The 20387-nt window shown below is 34.3% G+C and overlaps 1 protein-coding gene across 5 annotated transcripts in view; it reads right to left on the minus strand.

The window, feature by feature from the left end:
• Positions 1–4434: 4434 nt before the first annotated feature.
• C2CD6 (C2 calcium dependent domain containing 6) overlaps positions 4435–20387 on the minus strand; it is a 124078-nt gene continuing 108125 nt past the window's right edge. For all 5 annotated transcript variants that reach the window (XM_045078570.1, XM_045078568.1, XM_045078567.1 and 2 more), the window contains 3 exons: positions 12640–12714; positions 7981–11493; positions 4435–4903 (listed from right to left, as the gene is read on the minus strand). In XM_045078570.1, coding sequence (XP_044934505.1) covers positions 4556–4903; positions 7981–11493; positions 12640–12714 — 3936 coding nt within the window. In that variant the 3' untranslated portion in view covers positions 4435–4555. The remainder of the gene's footprint in view (positions 4904–7980; positions 11494–12639; positions 12715–20387) is intronic.

Raw genomic sequence — 20387 nt, forward strand, 5'->3', positions numbered from 1 at the left:
CACAGAAATACAATGGATTATAAGAAAATATTATGAAAAATTATATGCCAACAAATTAGACAACCTAGAAGAAATAAACAAAGTCCTAGAACCATAAAAATTTCCAAAACTATATTGGGAAAAAATTAGAAAATTTGAACACTGCAGTTACTAGCAAAGAAATTGAATCACTAATCAAAAAACTCTCAAGAAACAGAAGACCAGGACCAGATGGCTTTATAGGGGAAGTCTACCAAACATTTAAAGAAGAGTTAATACCTATTCTTCTCTAACTATTTAAAAAAAAAAAAAGAGCAAGGAAAGTTTCCAAATTTGTTCTATGAGGTCAGAATTACCCTGATATCAAAACCAGATAAAGACAGTATTAAAAAAAAAAAACCCAAAATCCAATTTCTCTGATGAACATAGACCCAAAAATTCTCAATAAAATATTAACAAATGGAATCCAACAATACATTTAAAAAAATCATTCACCACAATCAAGTGGGATTTATTCCTGGGATGCAAGGGTGGTTCAATATTTGCAAATCAACACATCACATTAAAAAGAAAAAGGATAAAAACCATATGATCACTTCAATACATGCAGAAAAAGCATTTGACAAAGTAAAATATCCATTCATGATAAAAATTGTCAACAAATTAATATTAGAGAAACATATTTCAACATAATAAAGGCCATGTATGAAAAACCCACAGCTAATATCACACTCAATTCTAAGTTTTCCCTCTAATGTCAGGAACTTAACAAGGATGTCCATCCTCACTACTTTTATTCAACATGGTACTGGAAATCCTAGCCACAGCAATCAGACAACAAAAAGAAATAAAAGGCACCCAAATTGGTAAAGAAGTCAAACTTTCACTATTTTCAGATGACATGGTATTATACATAGAAAACCCCATATGTGCTATGGTAAGTGCTGTGAAGTGTGTAAATCTGGTGATTCCTAGACCTGTACCCCTGGGGCTAATAATGCATTATATGTTTATAAAGATTCTTTATTTAATTTTATTTATTTATTTATTTAATATTTTTTTAAAGATTTATTTATTTATTTGACAGACAGAGATCACAAGTAGGCAGAGAGGCAGGCAGAGAGAGAGAGAGAAGCATGCTCCCTGCTGAGCAGAGAGCCCGATGTGGGGATTGATCCCAGGACCCTGGGATCATGTCCTGAGCCGAAGGCAGTGGCTTTAAACCACTGAGCCACCCAGGTGTCCCCTGTTTATAAAAATTCTTTAAAAATTATAAAAAAAATAAATAAGAGAAAAAAAGAAAAGCCTAAAGAATCCACCAAAAAAGTACTAGAACTGACAAATGAATTGAGTAAGGTCACGGGATAAAAATTCATATCAGAAATCAGTTGTATTTCCATGCACTAATAAGAAGTAGCAGAAAGAGAAACTAAGAAAACAATTCCACTTACAATTGTACCAAAAAGAACCAAATAGATGTAGAAATATACTTAACCCAGGAGGTGAAAGTTCTCTACTCTGAAAACTGTAAAACATCAATGAAAGAAACTGGAAATGACACAAATAAATGGAAAGATATTCCTTGCTCATGGACTGGAAGAACCAATATTGTTAAAATGTTCATACTACCCAATGCAATTTACAAACTTAAGGCAATCCCTATCAAAATACCAACAGCATTTTTCACAAAACTAGAACAGATAATCCAAAAATTTATATGGAACCATAGAAGACCTTGAATAGCTAACCAGTCTTGAAAAATAAAAACAAACCTGGAAGAATCACAATCCCAGGTTTCAAGGTATACTACAAAACTGTAGTAATCAAAATGGTATGGTGCTGGCACAAAAACAGACACATAAATCAGTGGAGCAGCCAAAACGTGGAAGGAGAACAAATGTCTATCAACTGATGAATAGATAAAGAAGTGGTGTGTGTGTATGTGCGTGTGTGTGTGTGTGTGCGCACGCACACATGTGATGGAATATTACTCAGTCTTCAAAAGAATGCAATCTTACCATTTGCAATGATGTGGAAAGAACTAGAGTGTATTATGCTAAGCGAAATGAGTCAGCGAACAAATACCATATGATTTCACTCATAGGTGGAATTTAAGAAACAAAACTGATGAACACAGGGGAAGGGAAGAAAAAATAAGATTAAAAACAGAGAGAGAGGCAAACCATAAGAGACTCTTAAATATAGGGGTGGGAGAAAGGGGAAATTGGTTGAAGGGCATTAAGGTAGACGGTTGGTGTAATGCGCACTGGGTGTTATATGCAACTGATGAATCACTAAATTCTATTCCTGAAATAAATACTATACTATATGTGAACCAACTTGAATTTAAATAAAAATTTGAAAGGAAAAAAAAGGATCAATGGAACAGAATAGAGGGCCCAGAAATAAACCCATACTTTAAAGGTCATTTAATCTACAACAAAGGAAGCAAGAATATCCAATGAGAAAAATAACAGTTTCCTCAATAAATGGGGTTGGGAAAACTGGAAAGCTACATGCAAAAGAGTGAAGTTGGACTATTTTCTTACATTGTACAAAAAAACCCCAAATGGATTAATTATCTAACTGTAAGACCTGTAAAAAACCAAATTCCTGGAAGAAAACATAGGCAGTAATTTCTTTGAAATTACTTCTACCAGCTGTAGAAATATTTTTCTAATATGTTTCCTATGGCTAGGGAAATAAACAAAATTAAAATATTGGGACTACACCAAAATAACAAGTTTTTGCATAGCAAAGGAAACTGTCAGCAAAACAAAAACCAATTGAATGCGAGAAGGTATTTACAAACGATATATGTAATAAAACAATATCCAAAATATATATAAAGAATTTATAAAACTCAGCCCCAAAAGAAACAAATAATCCAATTTAAAAATGGACAGAGGAGATGAATAGACATTTCTCCAAAGATAGACACATGAAAAGATGCTCAACATCACCCATCATTAGGGAAGTACAATTCAAAATCACAATGAGAAATCACCTTACACCTGTCAGAATGACTAAAATAAAAAACACAAGAAATAACAAGTGAGGATGTAGAGAAAAAGGAACCTTCGTGCACTGTGGGGAATGCAAACCAGTGCAGCCACTGTGGAAAAGAGTGTGGAGGTTTTTCAAAAATTGAAAATATTATCATGTGATCCAGTAATTCTATTATTGAGTATTTACCCAAAGAATACAAAAACACTAATTTGAAAAGATATATGCATCCTTATGTTTATTGCAGCATCATTTACAATAGTCAAGATCTGCCAGTAACTCAAGTGTGCATCAATAGATGAATGGATAGAGAAGATACACAGATTCGCACACAGAGGAATATTATTCAGCCATAAAAAAGAGTGAAATCTTGCCATTTGCAACAACATGAATGGATCTAGAGGGTATAATGCTAAGGGAAAGAAGTCAGTCAGAGAAAGAAAAATAACGTATGATTTTACTCACGTAGAATTTAAGAAACAAAAGAAATAAACAACAAAAGAGAGACAAAAAAAATAACAGACTCATAAATATAGAGAACAAATGTTACCGGAAGGGAAGTGGGTCAGGGGGATGGGTGAAACAGGTGAAGGGGATTAAGAGTACACTTACCTTGATGGGCACTGAGTAACGCATACAATTGTTGAGTCACTATATTATACACCTGAAACTAATATAACACTATGTTAATTACACTTGAATTAAAAAAAAAAAGAGTAGAACCAATTAAGTCTCTGATTTTTTTTTTTAAAGAGAGGGATAGTGGGGTGGGCAGAAGCAGCAGAAGGAGACAGATTCTCCCAGCGCAGATCCCAATGCAGGGCTTAATCTCATAATCCTCACCTTAACGATCAGAGCCAAAATCAAGAGTTGGGTCACTTAACCGAATGAGCCACTCAGGTGTCCCAGGAGGTCTCTGATTTAAATCCTCTGTTGATTTTGCTAATTTTTATGTAGTTTCTACCATTTTATGTAGTTTCCTATGTTTTGTGCTATTAAAGAGGCCCTTTCATAGTGTTTTGAGTAAGTTCAAAGTGTTCAGTATAGGAGTCGTCTCAGGAATTACTATAAAAATCTGATTAGCTTTATTTATAGTGTAAAAGTTGTACTATCAGAAACTAAAATTAAGAGATGTTCTCCAAGCCCAGAAAATGACATACTGTTGGGTCTTATAGCATAATTAGAGCTGAAGTATAAGAGTATATTCATAACAAATGGCTAAACATAAGTAATAGCAAATAAAGACTCTGAGAACTGGGTGGACAGGAATAATTTAGAAAATAACAAAGATTTGGGAAATCAGAGAACTATCAACTGGAGTGATACTGCTATATAGTGAAAAGGGGGAAAAGCTGGGAAATAAAACTTAATAGATATGAACTGAATATATATTTCTTGCTCTGTTCCCTAAGGTTCATAAACAAAAACACATTTACATCAAAAGTGCTTCTTTTTCATTTTAATTAAAACAAAATGGTTCTAACAAGGTGAAATTTGGTTGTTGACATCTATCACACAGAAGGACAGATCTCCAAACCATTTTGTTCATTGGAGAAATTGACTGTTGGCCTTACATATTATTCTGAACTTTTAACATTTGTATAATATCACAAATGAGCGAACACTTTTCAATATTCTCTTTTAATTTCTTTTTTTGCCTCATTTTCTGGATTTCATAATCTGGGATTGCATCATTTATGTGAACTAAGCCTGCTGAAATCATTCGAGGACTTGTTAATTTTCCGTGGTAGCTCTCTCGCCGTTTGTGAACCTCTGGAGCGGTATTTGGTCTTGCAAAGTGTTTTAAGTGATTATGGTTATCATCCGGGCTTTTTCCTAAAAGCCTTGCTCTTGATTTTGATTGCTCAACATTCTTAAATGAGGTCACGGGTATATCCTCAAATCTATCCGAACAATCCTAAATAGTAAAATAAAAGATCAGGTTGGTGAGTTAGTTTTCTTAAAAGTACATTTTAAATTTACAAGAACTCAAGTGTAGAATATCAATAGTTAAAGACAAAGAATGAGAGCATTAAATATTTTATAGGCAGTCCCCAAATTCAGACCCAACACCTAATGCTCCCTATTAGATACTATCATAGAAACCATGCTTAAAAAAAAAAAAAAAAGTCTTGTTGTTTCAACGGATCTGTTATTTTACAAGGGATAGAAGATATGAAGCTGGAAACCAGAAACACTTAGGAGAGGGGTCCTTAAGGGTCAGACGCCTAAAGGCAGTCTGCCTATTCTAGAATTCTCCAAATTATATTTTCTGCAACCCTCAATATAAATCATGATTCATACTTCATATCATCCAAAGTTTCATTCTTTTAAAGTTAATAAACATCTTCTTTAATACACTTTCACACACTCATAGAGAGCCTGGCATCTAATATTCATATTAAAGTAATAAAAATTGTTATGTACAATCTGAGAGTAAAGAAGTAAAACATTTAGGAAAATAACTGGAAGGATGTACACCAAAAAATTTAAAGAAGAAATTCTTTAAATTTTTAAAGAAGATGGTTGGGTTAGGGTGGTGGGATTATGGGCTTTGTTTTCCTTTTCTTTTTTCAAATTTATATAATATGGCTCTGTTTTATAATAAACCTATAATAACCTACAATTACCCCAACGAGGGTATGGAGTTATTAATCATTCTTAAACTAGTTTAAGCTAGTTTATTCTGCAGTATGAGCATCTTGTCCCTTAACACTTTGCAGAGATGACCACACCAAATGAAAAAACTACTCTGTTTAGAGAGAAGGTGGGAATGAATTAATAGAATTGGAGGGTGGAGAGAGGTTGTACAGGGCTGAGAATTAGGGCAGCAAGAAAGATTTACAAATATGGGGGCACCTGGGTGGCTCAGTGGGTTAAAGCCTCTGCCTTCAGCTCAGGTCATTATCCCAGGGTCCTGGGATCGAGCCCCGCATTGGGCTCTCTGCACAGAGGGGAGCCTGCCTCTCCCTCTCTCTCTCTGCCTACTTGTGATTTCTGTCTGTCAAACAAATAAATAAAATCTTTAAAAAAAAAGAAAGATTTACAAAAATGAAGGTATAAAGAATCTAGAGATAAGTTGTACCTACTTTACATCTTTGCCTGGGTTGCAAAAATGCAAGGAAACATTCTCCTTCTCCCCTTTTAGGTACAGGCAACAATTAGGTAAGCCCCATTATTAAGGGAATTTCTGCTATTTTGGTGAGTAATACATAGTTCTTGTTTCCCAGGTGAAATAACTGATTACTAGAGTACCAATAGGAGGGCATGGAGACCCCTCCCACGACTGGTTACTTTTCTGGATGCTCCTACAGTTCAGTTTCTCTGTGTTCTACTTTGATTCCTTTGGGAGATTCCTGGATTTTAGAAACGAATCAGATGAGCCAGTCTTTCTGAGGATCTGAAAAATGCCCTCCTACCATTCAATTCTCTTTTGTCAACTTCACTGGGGCGAAAAGTTTAGGGACTGTTTGTTTAACAGAGGAGAATAAGGATAACTCTACCTCTCCTACCCACTCTTAGGACGGATAAAGTTTCTGAGATGCTCTATGATCTCGTATTATACAATACAAACACAATTTATTGGGTATTTTTGGAAAACAGACATTAAAGATTCAATTTGTCTAAAGGAACTTTAAAAAGTCGGTTCCCAGAACTATGAACCCCCCTTCTACCTCTTGTTCCTAGCGGATACACACATTTATGTGTACAACACACACACACACACACACACACACACACACACACCACTCAATACTAAATTACCAAATTTAAATAGAAAAGAGAAATCCAAAGTTGAGAGCGTAAGCTAAAATGATAATATTTTTCCGGCTACTAATTTTACTATTTACTAAAGCTAAATATTTGCTTTACTACAGAAAGCAAATTCAAAGCAACTGTTCTAAATTGGAACTATTTTTCTCATTCAAAGGATTATGCGCATCAAATTATCAATGTAATGTCATTCTAGGATTTATGAGTTCTCCCAGGTGTGGGGCATGCCTATTTATATACACAAACAGAGAATAGCAGTAGTCCAGAAAAGTAAAATAAGTCCCTTCCATTCCTAGTTTTTAACCTGTCTGGTAGCAGGTTTACCGTCCTAATTGTTTTCTGTTAATAAGTTTAAATTCCTAAGTTCCTCAGCCCATCATAGAGCAGAGGGGCAATGGGAATAGAAGAGACTTGTGAAGTCAAATTAAAATTTTTTCATTCATGGGGTGCCTGGGTGGCTCAGTGAGTTATAGCCTCTGCCTTTAGCTCAGGTCATGATTCCAGGGTCCTGGGATTGAGCCCTGTGTCAGGCTCTCTGCTTGGCAGGGAGCCTGCTTCCCTTCCTCTCTCTCTGCCTGCCTCTCTGCCTACTTGTGATCTCTGTCAAATAAATAAATAAAATCTTTGAAAAAAATTTTTTCCATTCATAATCCAATAGATTATAAATTTTGCATATCCATAATACTTATCAGGATGACCGGCAGATAATATCTTTACTGAAACGAAGATAATTTAGCAATCTGAAGAATACTATTCATACTTCTATCTGCACGAAAACAAAATCCCAGCTATGTTTCCATGGGACAGAGCCCCTGCCAAGAGCTATATAGGTTGTGCTAGCCCAGCAGCCCCCGGGGTTAGGGCTGAGTCATAGCTGAGATTCAGCCAGTTCTCCATAGACAGGGCTCAGGGCTTTGGCTCTAGCCTGCGGCCCTCTACGGAGTCTGCCTGGAGGAAAGGGTGGCTTTTTCTGATTCATGCTCCAGAAGGAGTGCCCTTTATCTGTCTCATACAAAGGCAGTCCCTTGCTTCTGTGACTTCATTTCGATCTGGGTGAGGTGAATTTGAATGTCAAAAGAATTCTTGTAAGTTTGACAGTCTGTGTATCTTGGGACAACAAAGGTTACACACATACTTGCATACAGACATGCACACCCTAAAGCAGATGATGGACAAACTTTGCCAAATGCAAAAGGAGAAGATTTAGAAAGACAGTATTACATGTATAGTTGTTCTCGCGGTCCAGTGAAGCAATGTCCTTGGAACAGATTTCCTTAGAATTCTCGCAGAGGGCAGTGAGGCTGGTAGTATCTTAACCATCTTGCTGAAGGACTTTTTTTGTTTGTTGCCATGATCTCTTTCTTTTCGGACCTTGAGCTTTAGATTTTCTCTCTTTAATACTTCTGGGAAGAGGGATGGTTTTGAGTTTTTCTCAGCATCCACACCTTTGTATTTAAACGACTGTGATTCAGGGAACTTGGCATGCTTTTCATTACAAATTCCATTTGTCTGTGCAGAAAGAGTATGTAATTTTTTGTATTGTGCCAATGTTACTAGATGTTTTTTATTATTATTATTATTTCCTTTCAACCTCTGAATATACTGGTCTTCTAGCTTTGATTTCTCCCCAACCTCTAAACTGAAATAACTTAAAATGTTATTCTGCCTGGAAGGAAAAGTATATTTGTATATATATTCTTCATTTTCACTTGACATTTCGTAATTGGGAATTCTTGGATATGAAGACAGTACTGCTTCCGGTTTTTCCTGTGCCATCAGTTTATAGAGATTCTGCTCCCGTTTTTCAAGGGACTTCATTTTTAGTGTCCTTTCAAGGCAAATATTTGACTGAGTTGCTTTTGAGTCTTGAATTTCTGTTTTAAAATAATAGTTTTCTGCTCGAGGAAGCTGCATGAAACCATGTTCTTTCCTTTGTTTCTTAAGCACTCTGTCTGTAAGTCTTTCTGATGACTTATTTAATGGAATCACTTGGGTATTTCTGATGAAAGAAGGTTGTACTTTAATTATTCTCAAAGGTTTGGCTCCTTCTTTAGGATAGTATCTTTTCTGTTCCCCAATTATTGATGGATTTTCCTCAATATTCTGTAAGGAAAAATATTCCTTTTCTTTCTTTTTGGTTAGTTCTGTTTCTACAAGTCTCCCCTCAGGAACTTTTTGTAGAGTAGTTTTTTGAATAATTTTTGAATATTTATTTTTCTTTTCTGAATTCTCCTCCATGAATTGGTTTTCATTTCTAGAAGATAAATCTGGCTTTATACATTTTAATGGTATGGAACTAGAATTGATCAAATTTATACGCTGGTTGAGCCCCTCTAATTGCCTTTCTGTGATTAGTCCTGATTTTGAAAGTCTTTCTATAAAAAGGCTCTGGAAATGTTTGCTTAAATCAACTTTTAGATTTAATAGTTCATTTTCTGATAAACCTATAAGATAGTTTTGCAGAGATTTATTTAAAGGGTATTTCATGTTTAAGTCAAGTCTTTTCCCAAAACTCCCCCTTGAAATATCTTGTCCTAACTCATGAAATGATACAGAGGCACTTTTAGTTCTTAGAGAAGACATGTTTGAGTTGACAGTCTCAGATTCTGTCTCTCTAAATAAACTGCTTTCTGAAAGGTTTTTTAGGAAATAGTTTTGGAGAATTTCATTTAAGAAAGATCTTAGCTTTATTTCCAAATGTTTATCTATGAAATGATGATTAAAATTATTTACAAAAGACATGATTTCTTTTATAGTTTCTGAATATTTTTCCAGAAAAATATTTTGCCCTTTTGGTTCCACTTTCTCATTCATCAAATACAGATTTTGGTAGATTTTTGGTAAATCTTCTTTGGTGATGTGTCCAGATTCTGAAAGTCTTTCTACAAGGTAATGTTGGATATGTTTACTTAGTTCAGATTTTAAATTTTTAATTTCTGACTCCGAGAGTTCTTCTAGAAATACACACAGCTTTGGACTCAACATAGGTTTTCTGTCTAATTTATCTATTTTATCAAAATTCTCTCTAATTTCTTCCAAGTCTTCTGTGTTATTTGGAAAAGGATAGTGAATTAGTCTTTCTAATTCTTTCCCTGGTTGTCTTCTTTCAGACTGATTATATTTGAAAAAAATTTTAAACATATGTTTTAAAAAGGATTTTAACATTATTACATCTGAGTCATTAAGTTTACCCATTAATGAGTTACTTAAATTTTCTAAAGCAGAATTTAGATCATTTTCTTCTCTATTCAACCTCTGACTATTATTTAGCGTATCTGTTTTTTTATCTGGTGTTGACTGATATTTTGAATCTTGTAAGGATATATTTTGACCTTCATCCATATATTCATTGCTATTAAAAGAAGTGGTTTCTTTGGGAATGAGGAGTGTATTCTTCTCTGAAAGAGATTCTGCTCCTCTTTGGGTTTCTGAATAATCCTCTGTGGAATACTTCGGCTCTTCTTCAGCAAAGACTGTCTCTGTATCCTGTACAGAACCCTTCTGATATTCTTTATCTAACTCTATCACTTTGATTATCCCAGATTCTAAAAGAGTATCTACAGGAAATGCTTGTATTATTTGGCTTATGACAGATTTGGCCTGTGGCAATTCTATTTCATTATCATTTTCTTCATAATGAAGTAGAATATTTGAAGATAAGTTCTCCCAAGCTGTGGGTAATTGATTCTGCAAATTTACTGGTGTCTCACTCGATTCTTTCTCTCCTACTTCCAACTCTGAGAAGATAGGTGCTGTGAATATTTGCTTTATAACATAGTCATTTGCAATGTCACTTACACCTGGTTTGGATCTAGACACTTCAATTTTTGAATGCTTCTTCTGGAGATTATTTTTTGTAAGTGGAAAATTGATCTCATCAGCTTCCAGGTGTTTATCACCTGGAGGTGAAACACGTGCTCTTTCTACCTCTGGAGAATTTCTTGGTCCATCTTCAAGTGATGGTCCACTTTCAAGTAAATCTGCAAGAATATCTTTAGTTACTTGTCTTAAAAGAGACTTTGAATGTACCATGTCTTTTTCTGAAAGACAGATATTTGAATCTTGGACTTTTTCAAATTCTTTACTTTCCAGACTACTTTGTGATCCATCATGAATACTCAGAAGTGGAGAACTATGACTTTTCTTTCTTGCTTCAGGGTCCATAGGAATCTCTGGTTCAGAAAATAATTTATCTGCTAGGTCTTGCAGATTTTTACTTAAAATTGACTTGAGCACCATTGATTGCTTTAAATTTTCTAGGTGGGGAGTAAGACTTAATGATTTTGAGAGGCGATATGTATTCACATTTCCAGTCACTGATGATTCTCCTTCAGAATTAGGTAGAGATACATTTGGTAGTCTTTCTTCTAACTTATTCTTAGTATCTAAAGTCTTTATTGTGGTCATGTTAGGATCACAGGCTAAATTATTCTTAGTGTCTAAAGTCTTTACTGTGATGAAATCAGGATCACAGGCTGACTTTAACTTAGTCTTGGTGTCTAAAGTCTTTACTGTGGTGATACCAGGATCGCAGGGCCAAGTTTTATTAGTAGGTGTTGCAGTTTTTGAGTATGTTGGGTAAGGAGGATCTTGGTCTTCATGCTCTATAATCTCTGCACTTGAAGTGTTTCTATATTTGGACATATCTTGGTCTTTCCTTTTACTGACTGATGTTTTGTTGCTTATATTCCTTAGAAAAGGATCAAAACCATTCTTAAGGTTGAATTTCTGGAACTGTAATATTAAAAACAAAAGGTAAGAAATTCTGTAGTATTTAGTTGAATTTATAATAAATTTTCTAGTTAATTTTCTTTGAGCAATCGGTCAAGTTATCTATTCATTCACCCACCTTCTACAAAGAGAAAACTGACTTTATTTTAAAATACTTGAAATTGGAATGATGAAAATTTTAATGTAAAATTTTAGAACTCTTAATTCTGATACTATTTTGTGTCCAAGAGCTTTTCATAACCTAGAATATTTAAAATACTTAAACAGTCTTCCTACATAGTTGTGTGTGTGTTTTTTTTAAAGAACTTGATTTCCAGTGTTAGCTACACTTACTTTGACAATGGCTAACATCAGGATCTAAGTCCTATCTTATAAGTATTTACCATTTTAGTGACAATACAAGAAAAAATTAAAATGCAAAGCTAGTAGTAAATATCCCATTAAAAGTATCGCAAATAGTTTCTAAAGACTAACTTGGGAGCATGTATCATTTGCTTTTAAGTCTGGGAATTTCAACAATGACAATAAGTTCCACCCACTACTTAGCATGTCACAGTAGTGACATTTTTGTCACATTTTTGATGAATACCATACATGCCTTACAATGGTTATGAGAGAGCAGTACAAAAAAGTTCTGGATTATAGTGAAATTTCAGTGTAATATCCACGGGCAGTTTTGTAGCTCTGGGATCAAGAAAGTCTATAAGTGAAATAGTCTTTGAGGTGAAGTCTGTTATTCAAATGTTTCAAACATATTCTTATATTTGTTCATACAACCACTATATTAATCAGCTGAAAAGGGGAAAATGTGAAATATCAGCCTAGTATTTCAGTTTATTTCAACTTAGCTGATCAAACTTCATTGTAGTAGATACATTTTATTACATCTGTTTTTCAAGTGTTAGTTGATATCCAGATGACAGTATAAGAGTCTCCTGGGTTCTTCTGAGAAATACAGATTCCCAGGCTCCATTTCTGGATCAAGATTCATCAGGTCAGAGGTAGAATCTGAGAACATGTATTTTTTCAAAGACAGCCATATGTTTCTAATGGGTAGTCTGGTTTAGGAACCACTGAATTATATAAAGTATTAGAGAACCCTAGTATTTAAATATAATTGTTATTGGAATAGGATAATTCAGGACTCACCTGATAATTTGGTTTGGATTCTATATATTCTGGTCTGAAATACGGTATAATGTTTTCCTTTGGTGAAAAAATCACCTTATAAAAAAAGAAGTTTTAATTTTAGACTGCTTGTAATACAAGAATATTTCCCAAGGTAACTTTATTCTTTCAATAGTTATTAAAGACATAAAAAACGTAAAACCTAAATATTTTTCTCATAGCTACTATAATTTATTTTGCCAATTATAAGACATCTATACATATATATTTGCAAATATAACCTTAGCTTCCTTGATACTCTAATTTTCACACTATTGAATTTATAAAATCAAAAGAGTGCACAGCAACTTCAAGCAGAAACAAAAGTAAAGAAGAATTGGAATTGTCAGAATTAATATAACCTCATTTTAAAAGGTTGTAAAATGCTTTAGATAATAAATGACATTTGAGGGGCCCCTGAGTGGCTCAGTTGGTTAAGCGTCTGACTCTTGATTTTTGGCTCAGTTCATGATCTCAGGGTTGTGAGATCAAGTCCTGCATTGGGTTCATGTGCTGAGTGTGAAGCCTGCTTGGGATTCTCTCTTCCTGTCCCTCTGCCCCTCTCCCACCCCTAGGGGAAAAATGGCATTTGATATTGTATTGGGCTAGAAAGCATTTTCAATAATTCCTTAACCTGTAATTGCTAAATGTGTACTTAACACTGCCTAAGGAAACACTTGGTGCTAGATTAAGGTGTATAGGAACAATTATCAGAGAATCAGAGAACCACTGAGTTTTGGGAGGCGAAAGGTGCTGTATAGAGATAATTCAATCCTACTCCTTGTTTCATACAAGAATCTGAAGTTCAAGTTTGTTGTCCCAAGTTAACCAGATGATTAGAAGTGTCCTCAATTTTCATCTGATATTCCTTTTGCTACACAATCAAGACTGCAGTGACTGAGAATGATGCTTTGGAAGCATCATAACGTGCATGCACACTGCCCTCTTAACTAGACCAAATTTGATACCATCTCTCTGAGCATACATAATGCTACAAACTACTTTCAAATATACTCTCTCCTGTAGACAGCAGAAGGTTCATTATATATCATATTAATTAAAATAACAGTTCAATGAATGATCTTTCCATAAGTAATACTTTTGGTTTTAAGTGTACATTAATATTAAGCAGTTAATAACATGACTTTTCTTAAATTTTCAGCAGCTTCCCATTTTTGCTGCTATTCATTGCCCTAACACATTGACTAAATAATTTCTATGTGTTTCTCAGTCTTCCCCATTAGAGTTTCTCTCCTTCAGACAAACTGTGTCTAACTTTGAGTTCTTGAAATACATCTCAGACTTTTCCACATCAGTTCTTTTGCTTGTTTTTTCTTTGCTTGAATTTCCCCTAAAAAACAATTTTAACTCTAACATTTGAAATGTCATTACTTTAAATAAATAGAGTATAAAATTAAAAATAAATGAAATATATATGGGAAGTAGAAGAACAGTAAAAACCCAAAACAACAACAAAAAAACCACATGAACTCTTTTTTGCAAAAAACACAAAAGAAAAAAAAAAATTCTTCCCTAACATAAGCTTGAAAGAATGTGTGAAAGGACATAAAATGCTAACATCCCTGGAAGAGAGGAAACAGGACACTATTAACTTTTATTGTTTAACTCTGTATTATTATTTAAATGAACATGGAACACTTTATGAATAAAAAACTCTAGTACATTTATACTGAGGAGAAATGCTCTAGGCATTCTTCTCATGAAGCTAGAAAAGAACAATAAAACAAACCAATATAGGAGCTTCAGGATGATGGACTAAACATGGGGCTCTCTTCTTTCCCACTTCCCAAGGTTCTAGTAAAGTAACAGAAAACAAGATTTCAAAAAGAAAAGTCCCATGGCAATACTGGTAATCAATCAGGTGAGACACCAGGATTTAGAAAGTTGAGAAAATTCAGAAAATATGAAAGCAGATGAGACTGATTGAATGGAAACTTGCATCAAGAAAATTAGAGCCTTGAACTACAGAAATCAGGTGGGCCTGAGAAGCAAAAAAATTCAGCATATACAAAGGACAGCATATACAAAGAGAATCAGGTGATGGTGCAGTTGTCATAGTTATTAATTAGAGAGCTACATTCAGAACAGCTGGATCTTCTCTTTCTTAGCCCACAGAGCACATGCTGTTGGCAGCGTTGTCTTTCCCAATCAGACACACAAAAGATTAAAAAAAAAAAAAAACCCGAAGGGATTATGCTAAATGAAGTAAGCCAATTTTATGGTTTCATAAACCATAAAGACAATTTTATGGTTTCACTCATATGTGGAACAGAAGCAATAGCACAGAGGACCATTGGCAAAGGGATGGAAATCTGAAGGGGGCAGAAAAGGGGAAAATGTGAAATATCAGCCTAGTATCTCAGTTTATTTCAACTTAGCTGATCAAACTTCATTGTAGTTTGAACCATGAGAGACTATGGACACTGGGAAACAAACTGAGGGTTTCAGAGGGGAGGGAGTGACAGGGTGATGGGTATTAAGGAGGACACGAGTCATGTGTCCTGAGTGTTATATATAACTAATGTAATGTGCTGAGTGTTATACATAACTAATGAATCATTAAACACTACATCAAAAACTAATGATGTACTATACAGTATATCATTTAGAAAGTAAAAAATTGCTTTCCAAAGAAAATGTGCCATCTGTCCAGGTGGAGATCCTGTGAATTTCATGCCTTGATAGGGAAGTAGAATAAAGCTTGCTGTCACTGACATTTCCACATCAGATAACAGCAGGGGTTTAAAAAGAAAATTCCATCAGGAGAGAAACACATAGGTTCTTTGGAAATGTTGTTGGGTCCTCAGCCATCCTGCCTACTCTCTACCATCGCCATATACACTCCTGGGAAGCCTGCCTGTCTCACAGAGCATACCTATACAATCGACATATTTCTTCATTCGCAAATATAAAATGAGCCAAAAAACTTACCAGATATATGAGGAAAATCAATATATGCAAATGAAGAATGAGTAAAAGCAAACAGAAAACTTCAGAGTAAATAGAGAGATTTCTGAGGAATGTGAGGAGAGGGTGACCCTTGGAAAAGATTCTAAATACAAACTTGAGAAATTCTAAAAGGTATTGATTTCCACTTAGCTATATAATAGTCATTGCAAATTTAACATATCACACAAAAAATTCTGAATTACAAATGCTTCTCCCCTCCCTCCTTCCAAAGCCCCACAAAACCTTGGCCTTTCTCATCTCAATTATTGGTGCTACCATCTACTAGCTAGTAACCCAAGTATCACTCTTTATTTCTCTCCTTCTCATTACCATATCTAATCCAGCATTAAGATTTCTGGTTGCTGCCTTCAAAATATATCAATTACATCTCACCCACAACCCCACTACCACTACCCCACTACCACCTAGCACAAGCCACTATCATCTCTTTCCAAACAGTCTCCTAACTAGTCTCTTGTTTTCTGTGACAGAGACTAATAATTGCCTTCCCACAATATATATTATTTCAAGAACATATTTTTTTTAGCACTTAGGTGGAAATGTTCCCTGCTTTAAAATTTTTTTTAAAAAGGTACATTTTCCAGCCTCCATTGAAGAGTTACCCTTGTAACTATAAGAGTAACTATATGACAAGTTTCTGGCCAACTACATATAACTGGAAGTTGTTGGGAGAATTTTCTGAGGGAGTATCTTAAAATAGAGGCAAACTCAGCTGACAGGAACCTAATCATCTGCCTACCTATGATAGAAATCAACTGGTCAGTCTTTCACATATCCACCCAGCAAGGTTAAAACATACATACACAATGATTTGCACATAAGATCTTCTTTCACTCTATCTAGTTCAATGAAGGTAACTGGGAACTGGACTGCCACCGCTCAAGACCAAGAGCACTGCCATCCAATGAGGGAGTAGAGCAAGAGTAAAAATGCCATGAAATTTCCTACCATTTTGAAGATGACTTTTTCCTCATTGGGTATTTGCTTGGTTGCCAAAAGCTTTGTCTTCCAGAGCTCCTATGAAGCTGGTTCAGACAGCTTCTGGATGCTTTTTCAGTATTTTTCAGAGGAACAAGAGCTTGGAGCTGTTTATTCCACCGTTTTGTTGTTGTTGTTGTTTTTGTTGTTTTTTTAATATCACTTTCCTTTAACATTTCTTATGATGGGAGTCTTCTTGCAATGAATTCTCTCAGCTTTTGTTTGCTGAAAGGATATTTTAATTTCTGTTTTGAAAAATGTTATAACTGATTAAAGTATTCTAGGCTGGTGATGCTTTTCCTTCTATTAAAGGTGACATTCCATAGTCTTCTGCCTTACATAGTCTCTAACAAAAAGTCTGTTGTTTTTCTATCTCTTCCTCTATTATAAATGTGCCTTCTTTTCCACTACTCCCCATAAGGTCTTCTCTTTACCACTGATTCTCAGCAGTGTGATTATGATATGTCTGAGAATTTTTAAAAGGTCTATTCTCTTTGAGTTCATTGAGTTTCTTGGATCTGTGGGTTTACAGTTTTCATAAAATATGAAAAACTTTTGACCGTTATTTCTTCAAATACATTTTTCAGCTTCCCTTCTCTATAAGTCTCCAATTACATGTTCATTTTACCACTTGATATTTTCATACAAGTTACTGATGCTCTACTTTAAAAATATCTTTTTTCTCATTGTGTTTTGTGTAACTTCTATGTCTTCAGGTTCATTGATCTTTTGCAGCACCTAATGTGCTGTTATATCCTTTTTCATCTCTAAAAATTCTGTTTTGTCTATCTGTACCTTCCATGTCTTCCCTCATTAGGTTTATGTTTATTCTACCATTTTGAATATAAAGAATATATTTGTAATAGCTCTTTTAACCTCTTTTCTGTTTCTTCCATCTTCTCTGTCATTTCTAGGTCTATTCCTATTGACTGATTTTCCCATGTATTATGAGTCATATTTTGCTTTTTTTTGAATGTCTGTAATTTCTAATTGGATGCTTAGAAGGATAAATTTTGCATTTTGGGGTTTATTCTTTAATCTAGTATTTGATTTATTTTGGTACATATTGAGATACTTGGAAACAGGCTCCTTCGAAGTTTACTTTTAAGCTTTATTGGCGGTGAGGGGGATATTGTCCAAAAGCCTTTAATGTAGGGCTGACTTAGTCTCTCTACTAAGATGATGGCCTTCTATTTGCTGTCACATGTGTTATGAATCTTTCCTCTCTGGCATACAGGAAAATGGTTTATTTCTAGCTATGTGAATTCCTAGAATGTTCTACCCACTCCTTTTCAGTGAATTCCTAGAATGTTCTACCCACTCCTTTCTTTTTCTTGCCTCCAGTATTTAACTACTTAGATTAATCTCAAAGACTGAAGTGGACCTCCTTCACAGTTATCTGGAGATTTCTTGTTCCACATTTCCTTCCATTCTGGTACTCTACTCCACAAATTCTGCCTCTGCCCAACAAACTCTAATCTCCATCTCTTAAATTCAGTGATAACTCCAAACTCTGTTTTGGTTCTCCCTCCTGGTGCTGCTGTGCAGAAAACTGGTGCAACTATAGGGTTTACTTTGTGCTTTTTTCTAAGAAATCACAGTCCCATACTGTCATCTTCCCAATGTTTAAAAAAACTTTTCCATAATTTTTTCTGGTTTTATTATTGTTTAATGAAGAAAGAGAAATCCTATCTCTGCCAGCTCCATCTTTATTAGAAGCAGAATTTGGACATTTACTTTTCATGGATCTATCACATCACATACATTATTTGTTCCAGCAGAGATTTATATTTAAATTATAATAATATGATATATAATATATATTATAACAGTTATTAATTAACTTTTATTAGGTTTAAAATAGACTCAATCTATAAACAAAGCATGGGAGATTTAACTAAAGCCATATAACAGAAGATATTAGAAACCTTAACAAAGAAATGATACTACAGGAATAACAACAACAAAAGCAAAATGGAAGAGACAGGAAAATGAAACTTTTTTAAAAACCTTTTCATATTTCATAGTAGGAAGTTAGTAGATAATGCCTCTTGGTTTACATGTCAAGAAATATTTTAAACATATTAATAGGATCCTTACAAAGAGCCATTAGAAAAATAAAAACTAATATTAATAAAACTGGGAATAAAAGTTGTAGAAGGAAGGTTTAAAACATTATAAATGCTCTAAATCATCTTTCAGATTGTGACATCAACATTAACACAACAACTTCTACCTGAAGTTGAATAGTTGGTAAATCAAATAGAATTTGAACTACATAATTTAAAACTATAATAAAACGTACTAGAAGAACTACCAACAGTTAAAAGTAGTTGTTTTGGGTAAACGAAGCTGATAGTGTAGCTATGGGTGGAGAAGGTTACATTTTTTTTTTCATTTTATACCCTTCTGCACAGACTGATGGGGGGGGGTACCGTGTAGGTATAATTTTAATTAAAAAAAAACTGGGGGTGGGAAAACATAAAAGCTTGAAATTTACAAAAAACTATGTCATCGTTTTTTCCCCCCAAAGGACATTCTTAATAGGACATTGATTAAATAATTTTTGTACAGGCTTACAATAAGAGGCAGTAGAATTCAGTTGTTTGCAGCACAGACTTCAGAGCTAGTCTGCCTCAGTTCAAGACTCAGGCTTACCACTTGATTGTCCTCAGACAAATCAGTTAGATGCTCCATGACTTAATTTCCCACATAAAAAATAAAGTAAAAAAATAGCTATTTCACAGGACTGTTATGGAGATTAAATGAGTTAATGTATTAAGATACTATTATAAGAACTTGCAATGAAAGTACTGGGTATTATTACAAAAAGAATGAATTATGGAATATAAAAAACAAAATAAACAAACAAAAAAAGAAAACCAGACTCTTAAATATGGAGAACTCATGGTTGCCAGAAGAGAGGCAGGTGGGGGGATGGGCAAACTAGATAGGAGGGACTAAGATGTACAAAATTTCCAGTTGCAAAATAAGTAATCATGGAGAGAGGGGGGAACAGCGTGGAAAACAGAGTTAAAGGTATTGCAATGGCATCATGTGGTGATAGATGGTGACCACACACTTAATGAACACTGAATAACATATAGAATTGTTGAATCAATATGTTGTACATCTGAAACTAATATAACATTGTATGTTAATTATACTTTAATTTAAAAAAACTACTGGTTATTATTAAAATAAAAACATTATGCCACTTAAAATAATGAAATTGATATATAGGTTGTATAAGCAGTGTGTTATTAAATGAAAAATTAAGGTACAGATGATTAGGTGATCGTAATAAGCAGTCTGGGAAAGTGCCAGGGGTATATAGGGAAGTCTTTGCAAAACTGACTTAAATGGAATGGGAAAACTTCAGTAGACAATGATTTTTTTTTAAATTTTAAATAATTAAAACACATGATTATCCATTTGCCAAAATCAATTGTTCTGTGTTTCACAAAGAATGAACACTAATGAGTGTAAACTAAGACAATAAAAAACAATGTCGGTAGGCCAGAAATAATGTAGACATTGACAAATTAATCCACCTGTATTTATAACAAATGTAAGATCTATAACTACACTGAAGGGTAGAAGAAAAAAGGGAGTGACCTTAGTAACTTTGGAAAGTAATGTTTTGACTGGAAATTATAAGACTAAAGACAAAGTAAACTGTATATAAACAATGTGTGCTAGTAGGTAAGTTTGTACTTCATGAGTGTAGTATAATGTAGTAATTCTAACACTGCTTTGTA

This window comes from Mustela putorius, unplaced genomic scaffold (genome assembly GCF_011764305.1).
Source record: "Mustela putorius furo isolate JIRA1106 unplaced genomic scaffold, ASM1176430v1.1 tig00000275_pilon_pilon_pilon, whole genome shotgun sequence".
Taxonomy (NCBI): Eukaryota; Metazoa; Chordata; class Mammalia; order Carnivora; family Mustelidae; genus Mustela; species Mustela putorius.